The 15,992-nt window shown below is 39.0% G+C and overlaps 1 protein-coding gene across 1 annotated transcript in view; it reads right to left on the reverse strand.

Annotated features, from left to right (window-relative positions):
* The window catches only part of TAF4B (TAF4b RNA polymerase II, TATA box binding protein (TBP)-associated factor, 105kDa), a 152,775-nt gene that overhangs the window by 106,766 nt on the left and 30,017 nt on the right, over positions 1-15,992 (reverse strand). The window contains exon 8 of the mRNA XM_006895046.1: positions 6,352-6,891. Within this exon, the coding sequence (XP_006895108.1) occupies positions 6,352-6,891 (540 nt within the window). The remainder of the gene's footprint in view (positions 1-6,351; positions 6,892-15,992) is intronic.

A 15,992-nucleotide genomic window follows, 5' to 3' on the forward strand; every position in this document is an offset into this window, starting at 1 on the left:
GGGAGTGTCAGAGACAGTGTGACTGGCACAGGACAGAGCGGAGTTTAGGGCTGTTGTACCTAGGGTTGCTATGAGTCGCAGGAGACTCGATGGCACTGGCACGTAACAACAATAACAACATAAAAAAGAAAAAAGAAACATATACTGCTTAAGTCTGAAACCTACTAGGGCAGAACAGTAACAAACAGAGAATTAATTACTTAAAGCAAATAAAGCAGCTAATGAGATAGTTTGTTTCCTCCAACTCAGTTTTCAATTCAACACCTTTAACAAAACTACTGACTAAAAAGGCACTAAAAGCCTTGACAATACTTCCTCTTTTCTAGACATAACTAAGGAATTCTGGTGGCATGACATGGCAAGAGTTGCACTGTTATCCAAAAGATCAAGGGCCACAACCCACCCCCTACTCCAAGGAGCCATTAAGATTTATAGCCAAACAGGATATGCACAGACACTTCACTGAAGAAGACATTCAGATGGTCAACAAGCACATGAAGAAATGTTCAAAATCCCTAGCTCTAAGAGAGATGCAAATCAAAATAACTACAAGATATCATCTCACCCCAGTAAGAATAACAAAATAGAACAGCAAGCCACAAATGCTGGCAAGGATGTGGAGAAACTGGAACTCTTATTCACTGTTGGTGGGAGTGTAAAATGGTGCAACCACTGTGGAAGGCGGTATGGCGCTTTCTCAAAAAGTTGCAAATAGAGATACCATTTGACCCAGCAATCCCATTACTGGGAATATACCGCAGAGAGACCATGTCTGCCATCCAAGCAGATATATGCACACCCATGTTTATTGCAGCTTTGTTTACAATAGCAAAGAGTTGGAAGCAACCTAAGGGCCCATCAACAAACGAATGGATAGAGAAGCTGTGGTATATCCACACAATGGAATACTACACAGCATTGAAAAACAAGGAACTCATGCAATATTATTCAAAATGGGTGACCCTGGAGGACATTATGCTGAGTGAAATATCTCAGTCACAAAGGGACAAATACTGCATGGTGCCACTGTTGTAGACTGGGTCTGACATCAGGGTGGTGGTACGACAGAAAAAACTGGATAAATTATGTATATTGTATTGAAACAGATGAGGGAAAGAACAGATTAGAAGTGATATATGATTGAGTATTATGGTTAGCACAGGAATCCAGAATTAAGTTGCATAGAGAAGTGTACTCGGGGGGGGGGGGGGGGGGGAAGGGACGTGGGAGTTGTATACTAATGAAGGAATTTTTTTCTCTCTCTCTCTTCGGAGGGGGAAGCAAGCTGGTGGGAAGGGGTGGGCAGGGAGAAAATTGCGGCAATGAATGAATGGAAATTCAAAACCTCTGTAAAAAAAAAAATCCTTACAAAAAAAAAAAAAAGATTTATAGCCAACACCATACATTTGCTTTGGGATAAAACTAGAAGGCAGCAATGGAGGGACAGGATACAACGAGTATTGGGGATGGGAATCACAAAGGAAAGCAGAAAGAATGCTGTAACAATATAATAAATGTTTAAAACAAAAAATATGAATAAACAGTAGAAAGAAAAGTCAACTTGTTCTGTAAACTTTCACACAAATTACAGCAACAACAAAAAGATAGTATTGACAAATGCAGTTCTCTGTACCAGGATATACAAGAAATTTAACAAGTTCTTGCTAGGACACTTTTATCCTAATGAAAAAGATTTTACCTGTTGGCTGCCACTGGATTAAGTCATTTAAAATTTTGGATTTTTTTCTTTTTCTCCCTATCCCTGACACATCACAAAGTTGGAGTCTTGTTGGTTTGTTGTTTTGTTTTTTTTAAAACTCAAACTCAAATTTTAGTTAATAATAAAACACTATTTCACTTTAGGGGACCATTATGATATAGATATTCACTAGAGATTAGACTTGATCCACAAATTAGCTGTAGACCCTAGAGATTCCAATTCTGCACAGTGCTATTAGAATAAAGGCTTTTCCTTGAAGCCATTATTCTGTTCCAAAACCTGACTATGTAGACCAACTTTTAATCACTGTTTCTAAAGAATGTTTCTTTCCTAAAATTAAATTCAAGAACTCAAAAGAATTGTCCAATGCACATACATTGCTTTGTCTGAAAAATCAGACCTTGAGAAGTCACATGAAAAAGGTTGTTGTTGGTGGTGGTGGTGGTGCCAGTGGATCTACCACAAATCATAGCAACCCTATGAATCATGGATCTGAAGCCTGCCCAATCCTGTGCCATCCTCATCATCCCTGCCACACTTAAGCCCACTGTTGCAGTCACTGTGTCAATTCATTTTGTCAAAGCTCTTCTTCCCCTTCACAGCTACCCCAGTTCTATAAGCATGATGTCCTTTTCCAAGGACTGGCCCTTCCTAACAACACGAAATCACTTCAAATCTATGCAAGAGTTTCACTCCTGCTCAATTCTGTCACTGGATCTTCTTTCCTTTTCATTCTATGTCCAAAGTGGCCCTTCTGATTCTGAAGACCAGCATCCACAAACTTTAACCTTTTATCCTTACCACACAAACAATGCTTGGAATTTTAAAGATTTTACTATTCTTTTTTTTTTGGATATTTGAAATACAACTTTATTCTGGTTCTAAACGAAGAGAATGAGAATGATAGTAACAAACAAGATTTTACCACGGAATATTGTGATTTGACTGTAGCAGTCTTGTATTTGAAACTCAAGAAGGAAACTGCCTTCCAAAAAAGCTGAACACGCAGGTCCAAAAAATGAAGTTTTTTTTTAACTGCCACACTCACTCCGAAGCCCATTCATCTCTCCTTCAGCATCCCAAAGATTAGCACATGTTCTGCTTAGCTAGATAAATAAAGTGGCAAACATGCGGCACCACTGACATCACAGGACAGTTGCCTATAAAACTAGACTTCTGACGCTGGGCTCCAGCTTCGTTCTCTCACAGATCGTCACCCTCATCTGGGAGAGCAGCTGTCTGTGCAACCTCTAAATCATGCTCATATTGTGCTGCCAAAGCTGAGTCCATGACAACTTCTGGTGGGGAAAGAGCAGGCATGGCAACATACTCCAAGTTAGGGTCTCCAATTAGTTTTCTAGCAAGCCAAAGGAAAAGCTTTTCAAAGTTGTAGTTACTTTTGGCAGAAATATAGTACTGAAGATTCTTCTTTTGGTGGAAAACGATGGATTTTTGCCTTAACTTTCCTGTCCTTAATGTCCACTTTGTTGCCACACAACACAATGGGGAAGTTTTCACATACTCGAACCAGATCCCTATGCCAGTTAGGACGTTCTTGTAGATAACTCTCGATGTTACATCAAACATTATAATGGCACACTGGGCTTGGATATAATAGCCATTTCTCAGTCCCCCAAATTTTTCCTGGCCAGCTATATCCTACACATTGAATTTAATCGGTCCTCTGCTGGTGTGGAACATGAGGGGACGGACCTCCACAACCAAGGTGGCTACATACTTCTTCTCTAATTCACCATTCAGGTGTTGTTTCATAAATGTCATTTTTCCAGTACCACCATCACCCACCAATCGGACCTGGAGTTCTCCTTGGGCGGCCATCGTGATGGTTTTTCCAGAAGCATCTCTGGGCCCTGTCTGACTAAGCAGATTTTACTATTCTAAGAAGAAATATAAACTTTATAAAAAGGGAGATTCAAACATGGGCTGTAACAATAAGTCACACACACACACACAAAAAGGATACTCACATAAAAGCTAGAGTAATTCTGCAAAAAAAACTATGAGATATCACCTCACCCCAGTAAGAATAGCAAAATAGATAAAATAGCAAAAGAAGAGCAAACAAATGCTGGCAAGTTTGCAGAGAAACTGGAACCCTTACTCACTGTTGGTGGAAGGCGGTATGGCGCTTTCTCAAAAAGTTGCAAATAGAGATACCATTTGACCCAGCAATTCCACTACTGGAAATATACCCTAAAGAAACCATAACTGCCACCCAAGTAGATATATGCATACCCATGTTTATTGCCGCTTTGTTCACAATAGCCAAAAGTTGGAAACAACTTAAGTGCCCATCAACAAATGAATGGTTAAAGAAGCTGTGGTACATTCACACAAAGGAATACTATGCTGTATTGAAAAACAAGGAACCCATGAATTATTATTCAAAAGTAGTGACCCTGGAGGACATTATGCTGAATGAAATATCTCAGTCACAAAAAGACAAATACGGCATAGTGCCACTGTTAAAAACAGGACTTGACATGGGGGCGGGGAGTGGGGGGAGGAACTGAGAGAAGAGGGGATATATAATCTACAGGGCATTGAAACAGACGAGGGAGAGAACAACTGTATAAAAGGAATATATAATTAGGTATTGTTGGCATGACAAGAGTCCAGAACAGCTGCATAGTAAAGTGGTAGTGGGGGTATGACTGTATAACAATGAAAGAACTTTTTTTCCCCAAAGAAAAAAAGCAATGGGGAGGAGGGGACAGGGAAGAAAATGAACAACAATGAACAACTGGAAACCCAAGTTCTTTATAAACTTTCATTAAAATCTCATTAAAAAAAAGTTTTAAAAAGAGTAATTCTGTTAGGGCTTAGGGGAAAAACTATGCTATAAACAGTATCTGTTTTCAATGGACATCAGGATACTCAGCGAAAAAAGTGAAGTTGTACACTACTTCAATTTACTTGGATCGACAATCAACACCCATGATAGCATCAGTCAAGAAATTAAAAGCCACATTGCACTGAGGAAATCTGCTGTCAGGGACTGCTTTAAAGTGTGAGAGATCAAAGGTGTCATTTAAATACTAAAGAAGCGCCCCACTCAATTGCTTCATGTACATGAACAAGGAATAAAGAAAAGTAACAGATGACTTTGAATTATGGTACTGGCAGAGTATTGGATATCACATGGCCTGCCAAAAGAACAAACAAATCTGTATAGAAGAAATGCAATCAGGTCGTTAAAGGCAAGGATGGTGAAATTTCATCTCACATACTTTGGACATGCTGTCAGGAGGTATCAGTCCTTAGGGGGAAAAAATCAACATCATGCTGGAAAAAACTGAGGATCAGTGAAAGAGGAAAGTCATCAGAGGTGGTATGACACTCTAACTACAGTAACTGGCCTGAGCATAACAGAGGTTGAGAGGATGCACTGGATTGGGTGGTTGTGAGGATGCACTGGATTGGGCAAGGTTTCGATCTATTGCTCACAGGTTCACTAGGAATCATGGTAGACTTGATGGCACTTAACTACAACAAACAGCTAACGATAACTTTTCATGTACTTGCCATGTACTATCTCCAACGGATTCATAGTACTCTTGACAAAATTTGTCTTGCACAGAAAAAGTCAACATCACTTACTGCCCTTGGATCTGTTCTAACTCATGGCAACCCTCCACTGGATCTGAGAGACTGTAAATCTTTATGGGAGGAGCCTGTCCAGCTTCTTCTATGGTGCAGCTGGTGGAACTGAACCACAGACCTTTTGGTTAGCAGCTGGATACATTACACACTGTGCCGGTAGGCTTCCCTTAGAAAAGTAAGGTATTGTAAACCATAAGAACACTAACTAAAATTCCCTTCTTTGCCCCATGAACTTCACAACCCACAAAGTTTAGAAGAAAAGAAAACTGCAATCTGTCCCCTCTTCCCTCAACATTCTTCCAAAGATTTGTTATTATGCCACCTACTCAATAGCACCCCCAATAATATTTAAACTGAAGCTAAACATGAGAAAGAAGTCTATTATAACAAAAATTCCACTCTTTAAAATAATTAGCTTAGACACTGAAAACATTAAATATAATGAACAATAAAAACAAAAAATCAGAGATTAGTTCCAGAGTCAAGGAGTCTAAAAAGAACTAGATTTTTTCAGCAGTAGCAAGATCAGAAAATAGGCTATAAAGGGCATTACAAGGACACCTGGGTAAATTTGAATATTGGCTACATAAAAGATTGGGGTAATGCACCGATATTAATTCCTATCTGGTGGTTATGTAAGAAAATATTCTTTTCCTTGAGAGATATATAGTATTTAGATATGGACAGTTATAATCTCTGCACAAATTCCAAACAGTTCAATAAAACATGGAGGGAGCTGAGCAAGGGAGGGAGAGGGGGAGGGCAAGAAGAAGGGGGAGGGGAAAGAGGGCGAGAAGGAGGGGGAGGGGAGGGGGAGTGACGGAGTGGAGAAGGGAAGAAGAGAGAAGGGAAAAATAAAGCAAATGTGTAAAATAACAGTTGGTTGAAATAGCTAAAGGGTAAGAATATTTATACTCATTCTGTCAGTTTCTTCAAGGCTTTAAATTGATAAAATATTTAAAATAAACGAGTACTTTAAAAAAAAAAAAGTGATACTATATACGCACTAGCTGCTTTTGTTGAACTGCCTGCGGAAGGACAGAGCTGGACTGCACAAGCTTGATTTGAACAGGCGTGTCCACAGTAGGCTTGTCTGATGGGGTCCCAGAGGAAGCAGCAGCAGGTTTCATAGTAGGAAGACAAAGAGTTGCGGTGGAAGCTTCTCCAAAAGATACGGCCGCTCCGGAAACAACTGGGTTCTCAGGCTGAAGTGACACCGTTCTGTTTGGTCCAGAATTGACAAGCGGTTTTGAAGTCTGAAGCAAAACAGTTGCAGCTGCAGCTCCGCCTGGCCTCACAGCAGGGCCGCTGTTCGCTTCCTTTAGACCCGCAGGTGGGTTCTGGGAGCAGACAGACACAGGTCTGGGGGCTGTGGCCCCAGAAACAGCGGTCTTTTCAGACTGGGCGGACGAAGGGGCAGGTGTCACCACCGAAGAACTCCCCGTCGTGGCACAGGTAGCAGGGACCTCGCTAGAAGTCTGCTGAAAACACTGCTGAATAAAGCTCTGCGAGTTAGGAACAAGTTGTCGTAAGGCAGCCACACTTTTCTGAAAATAACAAGAGAAGGAAGAAAAGATAAACATTGGTAATTAACTCAATTAGTTCTTAAACTTCGTCTACTCACACCATAAAAGCATAACAAGGGTTCTGTTGAGAAAACCTAATAGGCTGTCAATAGCAAACATACAATTTAAATTCTAAAAGTCCACTGTTGTTGTTGTGTACCGTAGTCAGAACCGACCCACAGCTGATGCTCCAGCGGGTTTTCTGAGGCTGTTAATCGCATGCGAGGAAACTGCCCATCCTTCTCCCGCAGAGCAGCTGGTGGCCTAGAACTGGGTGGCTTCACAATTGCATTGCTGCTAACCCATAAATTATGTCTTTTTTTTTTTTCATTCATAAATAAATAGTTTATCCAAGATAGGTTTTCCCCCCTAGTAGTTTATTCACAAAATTTGAATACAAATTCGAACAAATTCTTTACATTTCCCTCACACACAACACCACCCATCAAATTGTACAACCCGATGATTAACTCCCCCTCCCCCTGCAAATCCACACCCCTATCCCTCTGCTTCCAGCCTCTCCCACCCCTCTTGGATCCTTATACTCAGTCTACAATAATGATTTTATATAGTATTTACCTTGTCTTACAAATGAATGCCTGAATATTAAATGTATTTTATATATTTAATATCAATTTCGTAAAATAAAACACTGTATAATTTCTTTGTATTCATCTACATTTCAAATACAGATCATCTTCAATTTCTATAAGCTCATTTGTACTACAAACTTGTGATAAATAGCTCCTAAGCTTTAAATAAAAAAGTCTTTAGCATAAGCCTAACACAACAAGAATAATATTAAAAATTTTAAAAAATTCTTATATAGACCTGGATTATTTTTCTGACTTGGTTTTAAACCTGTACCTATCATTTCATCTTGATGAAACAATGAAGACAGTATAAATTAAAAACCAACAAATTCTATCTTTTGTAAATGAATTGTTGTTCTTCATTGTTCCATTTTTACAGTCTTTGTCATATGCCATCGAATCACAGCAACTCACAGCTAACACTCCAGCAGGTTTTCACAGGCAGTAAATCACACAAATGTCCATCTCTCTCTCCCATGGAGCAGCTGGTGGATTTGAACCATGTGCTTTTGGGTTGGCAGCACAATGCCTTATCACTTAGCTGTCAGAGTGCCCTTTTCATTGTTAGTAAATAAAAAGATGGAAAAAAAAATAATAGCAGGCTCTCTTTTGGAAGATGTATGGGTTGTTTTGAAAGATCTTTCGTTCTTTTGGAAAGCATAAAAATCAAAGTAATCTCAAGGAAACAAACTTTCCTTAATTATAAAGAACTGCTTTTAACTACTCCTCTTCATACTACATGGAGTTTTGGTAATAGCGATTAAAAGAATCTGTCTACTAACCAAAAAGTCAGTAATCTCAACCCATTGTAGACCAAGGATGAAGGACGGAGAAGCGATGTCCATAAAGATTAGCAGTCTTAGAAAGTTCTATTCTGTCCTCACTAACAGGCTCACCGTGACATGGAACCATGTCCACCAGTCAGCGCGCTTTGGAGATTTAGTTCTTTTTTCCCTTTATAAAGGAAGACCCACAACATTCTTATCTGAAGAAAATTAAAAAAGAAGAAAAATGGTAATAAAGAAAAATAGAAAACAGCTCACAATCTTTTCCAGAATTTCAAAACAGTGGAAAACAAACTGCTTTGGTAATATATAAAAAAAGCAATTCCTTTAGATGAACTTAAAAAGTAGAAACTGAAAATTGGGTGATTGTGAAAAAGCAACACTGAAAAGAAATGTTAAAAATCATTTCTCTGAACAGCTCTTTGTGGTTCAATCACACCTGATGAGGCAAAACTACAATACTCGAATCTGTCAAGTGTGGGTGAAAGGGAATAGGAAGAACTACAGGTCAAGGGCCTTCTAAAACTCTGAATGTGTGTGGCTTACCAGGGTTCTGACAATAACCACATCTCTTGCATCAGGCTCCTTAAAGGGTTTACCATGTTTCTTCAACTCTTCCACTTCAGAATTTCAACTCATAAATTTTCCTTTTCTCATTTTGCTCTGCTTCACTGTAACTTTAATATCTTTCATCTTCCATTTTAATTTATCAACTGGTTCTATCTATCTCAAAATCTCTCAGAAATATCCCAAGGCTTATAGGTCCTCAGAAAAGAAATGAAAAGTATACATACATTATGGTTATATTTGAAAACTTACATTGTACTTGTAGGATATTTAAGGAGGAGGAATCCAATACTGTCTTATTTTATTTAAGAATGCTAATCTAGGATTGAGTAGAAATGTCTTAAAAAAGGTGGTCAGCTACTTTTGAAATTACTTATATGCAGTCTTTAGGTAATTCTAGTGACATTTCTTTGGTCTTGATACTGAATCCAAGGTGCTTTTCAATGTCATGGTTCTGTGAGATTTAAGTGCCACATGGAACACTAGAAACTCTTGAATGTTTCATACCTGTGTTTCATACCTCTGGAAGACACTGGAAAGGTGGGAAATTGGCACCTTTTATGTGTCACGCGGTTTGATAAATTTTCATTTGCACTTAATTTTTATGTCAGTCCTTTGAGAGTAGATGATAGATAACTATATTCTGCATTTTAGAAATAAGTTTTAATTGACTTAATTTTTTACCAAAAACACAGGTAAATCAGGTGTCAGTATATAGGCTCCCTGCCTATACAGTGGATAACATTACATTTAATTTGATGCTTTGAATACTAACCACTGAAGACCAGACAAGTTGTGGGATGACATCATACATGTTGTTAGGTACAGTAGAGTCAAGTACTAGCAACCCTAAGCAACAGATCTGAACTCTGTCCTATCCTGAGCCATCTTCATACTTTCTGACACATTAGAGCCCATTGTAGCAGTGCTATGACAATCCACCTGGTTGAGGATCTTCCTCTCCTTTTGCTGGCCCTCCATCCTTCTTAACATCATGTCCCTCTGCAAGGAATAGCTCCTCATAGCAATATGCCTGAAGTATGTGAGGCAAAGCTTCATCATCATTGCTTCCAAAGAGAACTCTGGCTGCACCCTCTTCAAGACATATTCGTTTGTTCTTTTAGAAGTTCATGGGATATTCAGTGCTCTTCTCCAATACCACAACTCAAAAGCATCAATAATTCTTCTGTCTTCTTTAGTCACTGTCCTCAGATGCACAACAAGTAATCTGAAGACTATGGCCTGAATCGGATGCACCTCAGTGCTCAAAGTGACATCATTGCTCCTCAATAATTTGGAGACGTCCCTAACTACAGACTTTCCCAGTGCTATGTGTCTCCTTATTTCCTGACTGCTGGTACTAAGAGTGTTAACTGCATCTCAATGTCAAGAAAACAAATACTCTTGCCATTGGACCAAAAGGCAACATCATGATGGGTGGAGAAAAGAATGAAACTGTTAACTTCATCTTACCTTAAACTACAATTAACGTCCAGTCAGGAAATGAGGCATCATACATAAAACAAAATTCCATTAAAAAGATAGAAAAGACAAAAATGGATGGTTTGCTCTTGCATGAAAAGAAGCTAATGCTAAAGGAGAGAAATGCAAAATAAGAGCTGATGAAAAGATTTCAAAAGGCAGCCTGAGAAGATAAAGCAAAGCATCTTATGTGCAAACACACATGGAGTTGGAAAATGGAAAAGAAAGAACCTACTCTGACTTTTCAAACTGCAAGAAAGAACAAAGTCAGCAGTGTTTTCCCACATGGCAGACAATCCATATTAAATACAAATCTTTTACTTGTTAGCATCTGTTCTCACGAGCAGGTGTTTTATAGTAAAATATGCAAATTCTGTCACTTTGATCATCGTGATCTTTGAAAAAAAAATTCTAGATCTGCAACCTAGTTAAAAGAATTGTTTTATTTTCGCAAAAGCTTCTTTGAGGGTCGGGTGTAGACTGTATGGTTGTTTTTTATTTTGTTCACAATTGTGGGTGAGCTGATTGGATTTGCTGGATGTAGCTAACAATGAGCTGTAAGCAGGAAGTCTCTTGTTTTGAGGCAACAGGACCTGGTGGAGGATGTTAATATTTAAAAGTCAGTGGGCCCTCCAGTTGGGAGGCTGATGTATGAAGGAGCTGGATTCTGGATAATGGGATGTTTTGTGTTGGTTGAGGGTCTGGTGTGGACTGTTTGCTTGGTTTTTATTTTGTTCATTGGATTTGCTGGATTTGGTAACGGGCAGGAAGCCTCTTAATTAGTCAACAGGACCTGATGTAAATTGTGTTTGGGATTAACATTCTTCTAAGTGGTACAGCACTGGTCTATCTATTTGCTGTACTGAGGTAACCTGGGGTTGCTGTGATCCTAAACACTGTGACACTGGTGTATTTAATGTCAAAATGGTTACCTACAGTGGACAGTGTTTGGTGGAGCTCCCAGATTAAGACAAACTTGGAAGCAGGAGTGGCATCCACTTCCTCTAGAAGCTCTATGAACTTAGAGAAATAAGAGTAATTATAGAACAAGGTTCAGGTCTTGTATTTATAGGGTCGCTATGAGTCATGTTTGACTCGGTGGCACTTAACAACAACAACAACAACAAATAAAAAGTAAATGCTGTCATTTCAAGAGTTTTGTGGCAAATGAATCTGAGGCATGATAAATCTTTCAAATATTTTCATTTGTTCTATAGTAAAGATGCAAGAATAGAAGTATCCAACATTCCTGCTTTATCGCAGTGTTATTGTTGCTACTTTATGTGCCATCCAAAGATGACTCATAGGGACCCTATTATGCACAATAGCTAGGAACCCTGCTCTATCCTGAGCTAGCTAATCCCACTATCTCTGACTCACCTACCCTCATTATTCCAGTTATTGTATCAATCCACCTCATCCAAGGTCTTCCTTTCCTGCACTGTTCCTTGACTCTTCCAAGCATGACATCCTTCTCCAAAGATAGCGCCTTCCTGGCTACATGCCCAAGTATGTGAGATGGTGTCTCAAAATCCTTGCCTCCAAGGAGCAGCTTGGTTTCACTCTCCAGAAAAGACCTGTTATTTGTCTTTGCAGTCTGTGGTGTGTTCAATACTTTTCTTAAGCACCACAACTCAAAGGTGTCAATTCTTCTGTCATCCTTGGTCACTGTCCAGCTCTGTGATGCATAGCAAGTAATTGTGAAGACCAAATCCTGGATTAGATGTGCAGTAATTGTTAAGACCATGTCCTAGATCAGGTGTGCCTTAGTCTCTGGATTGACATCTTTGCTCTTTAGCACTCTGGAGGGATCCCTGACAACAGATTTCCCTAATCCATTTAGTCTTTTGATTTCCTGACTACTAGTGCCAAGAGTGTTGATTATAGAACTGAGCAAACTGCAATTGTTAACAATCTAAATCTCTTCTCCATCTATCATGATGCTGCCAACTGGCTCAATGATGAAAATCTTCCTAATCTATATTGGAGACTACTGTCCTTGACCTTCTGCAGCAAATGCCTCAAGAGGTCCTTACTTTCAGCAATAAGGTTGTATCATCTGCATAACACAAATTGTTGATGAGTCTTCCTCTAATCCTGATGCTACATTCCTCCTCATAAAGGCCAGCCTCCTGAATGATCTGTTCTGCCTACAAATCGAAAAGATACGGAGACAGGATACATCCATAACACATTCCTTTTCTGATTTTGAACCATGAAGTGCTTTTCTTGCTCTGTTCTGATGACTGCCTCCTGGTCTGAGTATAGGTTTCACATGAGCACAATCAGGTATTCTTCTCAAGATTAGCCACACAGTTTGTTGTGATTAACACAGTCCAATGCCTCTGCATAGTCAATGAAACACAGGTAGACATTCCTCTGGTACTCTGTTTTTGGCCAAGATCCATCTGGCATGATAATGATGTCTTAGTGCCAGAGCCTCTTCTAAACCCAGCTTGTATTTCTGGTAGCTCTCTGTCAATGTACTTTTGGATAATCTTCAACAGGATTTTGTTTGTGTGTGATATCAGTGTTACAGTTTAATAACTCTGTTAGATCAGATCACCTTTTTTTGTTTTGGAAAAGGAATAAATTGGATCTCTTCTAGTCAGTTGGCCAGGTGGCTGTCCTCCAGATTTCTTGGCACAGCCTGGTGAGCACTTCCAGGGCTACATCTGTTAAGACTATAGAAAAATGACAATGCTTATCTACATTAATGTGATTAAAGTTGTTAAAAGAGAAAAAACTGTTCAAGCTTCAAGTTGTAATACTGAAGGATTCTATTGATAAAATATTGAATGATGTAGGAAACCTCATAAGATGAAAAAAATAGACAAAATATCAAAAAGATTCTACCATCACTGAACTTTTAAAGGAAGGGGCACACAATGAAGAAGCAATAGGACTAAAGAAATTCAAATTATACTGCAGGAATTGACAATAAATTAAATAAGACTCCAGGAATTGACAGATTATAAACAAAAATGTTTTAGCAAACCAATGCATTCCTAGACATGCTCTTTTATATTTCGTATTTCACACAAATAAAATCTTGCTGAAGACTATAACAGTTGGAGCAAAAATTCAACAGAGAACTTCCAGAAATTTAAGTTAGATTCTGAAGAGGCCATGTAACGGGAATCTGGTATCACTGCTGGTACCAGACTGATCTTCGCAGAAAGCAGAGAATCAGAAAGATGCTTGCTTGGGTTTTAATGGCCATACATAGGCATTCTACCATACAGATAATAATATGTATAACACTAAGAGGAATAAGAATTCACAATCTATCTTGTATCTAGTTCCAGAAGCTGACAAAGCATTTTCCCAGAGCCTGCAGACTGTGCCACACCTGGCCCAACACACTCCACAGCTATAACTCTGCACACTTGAACTTGTCAGACTGGCAGTGACCATCTCTTTAAACTATCCATGTCTCACTGGGTGCCTGCCTGCAGACATCTTCTGGATGGGTAAGGACACCTTTCCTCACCAGGCAGACTAGAATGTATTGGAACACTGACATTGTCAATACATATTGACAGGGAACTTTGAGAAATTCAAGTGTAGTTCTTAAGAGACTGTAGCATGAAGGATAACACTACCGATGTCTGATAAATCTTGTTCGAAAGCAGAGAATAGCAGAAAGATGTTTACTTGTATTTTCTTGACTATGCAAAGGCACTCGCTAGGTGGATTATCACAAATTAAGAATAACACTGGGAAGAAAGGGAACTAAATAGATATGCTCAGGTAAAACCTATGCATCGGTCAAGAAGCAGCTGCCCAAAGTAAGGGATACTGCATGGTTTCAAAATCAGGAAAGGTGTGTGCCTCCTTCCTCTATACCTATTTGCTGAGTAAATTACTGAGTATCTTTTCTCTATACCTGTATGCTGAGCAAATTATTAGAGAAACTTGATTATATAAGGAATGTGGAATCAGGATTAGAGGAAAACTCATCAATAACCTGCAGCATGCAGATGACACAACTTTGTTTGCTGAAAGTGAAGTAGTTTTGAAGCACTTGCTATAGGAGATCAAAGTCTACAGCTTAATATGGATTACATCTCAACATAATGAAAACAAAAAAGCCTAACAATTAGAACCATAGGAAACATCATGATAAAAGAAATGATTGAAGTCATTAAAAATTTAATTTTACCTGGATGCACAACCAACATCCATGGTAACAGCAGTCAATAAATCAAATGGCATATATTATATTGACAAATCTGTTCTCAAAAACCTCTGCAAAGTTCTAAAGATCAAGGATGTCAGTGTGAAGAAAAAGTCACCTGATTAAGTCATGGTATTTTCAATTGCTTCATATGCACGTGAAAGGTAGACAATGACTACGGAAAATCTAAGATTTAAGGCCTTTGCATTGTGCTTCTGGCAAAGAGTATCTGAAAATGTCATAGAATGCCAAAAGAACAAGAATGCCTGTGCTGGAAGAAGTGCTGGATTGAAGCAAAGTTGGTCAGACTGTCTCACATACTTGTGGCATTGTCATCAGGAGAGCCAGTCCTTGGTAAAAGTAGAGGGTCAGGAAAGGAAAAGAAGACTCTTAAATAGAAGAAGTGACACAGTGACTGACTACAATCTGCCTAAGGGCAAATTGTGGGGATGGTGCAGGATCTGATCTAATCTGTTTCAAGCAGGATTGCAATGTGACTAGATAGCACCTAAAAACACCAGCAGCCAGCAGCTATATAACCCAGACAGAGCAGTAAATTGGATTGCCAATTAAAATGTTGACAGTGCAAACCAACAGCAGCACCCTAAGAGGCAGACTGATGTCATCAAGACTTACAACCTGAGGAGTCCCACCGAGCACTTATATATAGGGACATTGAGTTGGAATCAATGCAGCAATGACTTTAGACTTTGGAATGACAGTTATGCATCTTCTCTTGGGCTTCCTGGTCGTTTGTACATTTTGTGGATCCTCATTGAAGAAAAGTCTAAATTCTTTACCTTCTCTAACTGGGTTGTCCTTCTGTTGTTGAATTTTAAGAGGATTCTCAGTTTTGTCACATTCCACATCACAATGGTTTTCATTCCCCTTATCAATCTAAGTAGTCTGTTGGGGGTTGCACTGTCAGCCTAAAGGAATGCAGTTTAAATTCACTAGTTGCTCCTCAGGGGAAAAGATGGACAATCTCCTTCCATGCCATTTACAGCCTATGAAAATCCACTGGAGGATCATCTGAGTGAGTTCTGACTGGAGGGCACACTGCAAATTTGGTGAGGAACTCTGGTGGTGTAATCTGTCAAGTTGCACCACTAACCCAAACACATACTTCTCTCATAGTTCGAATCCACAAGCACTTCTGTGGGAAAGAAAGGCAATCTACTCCCATGGGATTTACAGCCTCTGTAACTTCTCAAGGGCCAACCATGAAATGGCTCTGATTTGACAACAATGAAAGACAAATCAAAATGAGAGTTCAGGGGGAGGGCTGGGCAGGGAGAAAAGTGCAACAATGAATGAATTTAATCTAAAATCTCTGTAAATGCTCATTAAAATTAATAAAATAAAATTTTTAAAAAATGAGAGTTCAATCAATTTGGTCACTTTTTGTTTAACATTTTACTGCATTTCATTCCAAAAGCTTTCTAAATAATCCATTTATTTTATTTTATTTTTATT

The sequence above is a fragment of the Elephantulus edwardii genome, unplaced genomic scaffold (genome assembly GCF_000299155.1).
Source record: "Elephantulus edwardii isolate Elephantulus edwardi_28Jun2011 unplaced genomic scaffold, EleEdw1.0 scaffold00155, whole genome shotgun sequence".
NCBI lineage: Eukaryota > Metazoa > Chordata > Mammalia > Macroscelidea > Macroscelididae > Elephantulus > Elephantulus edwardii.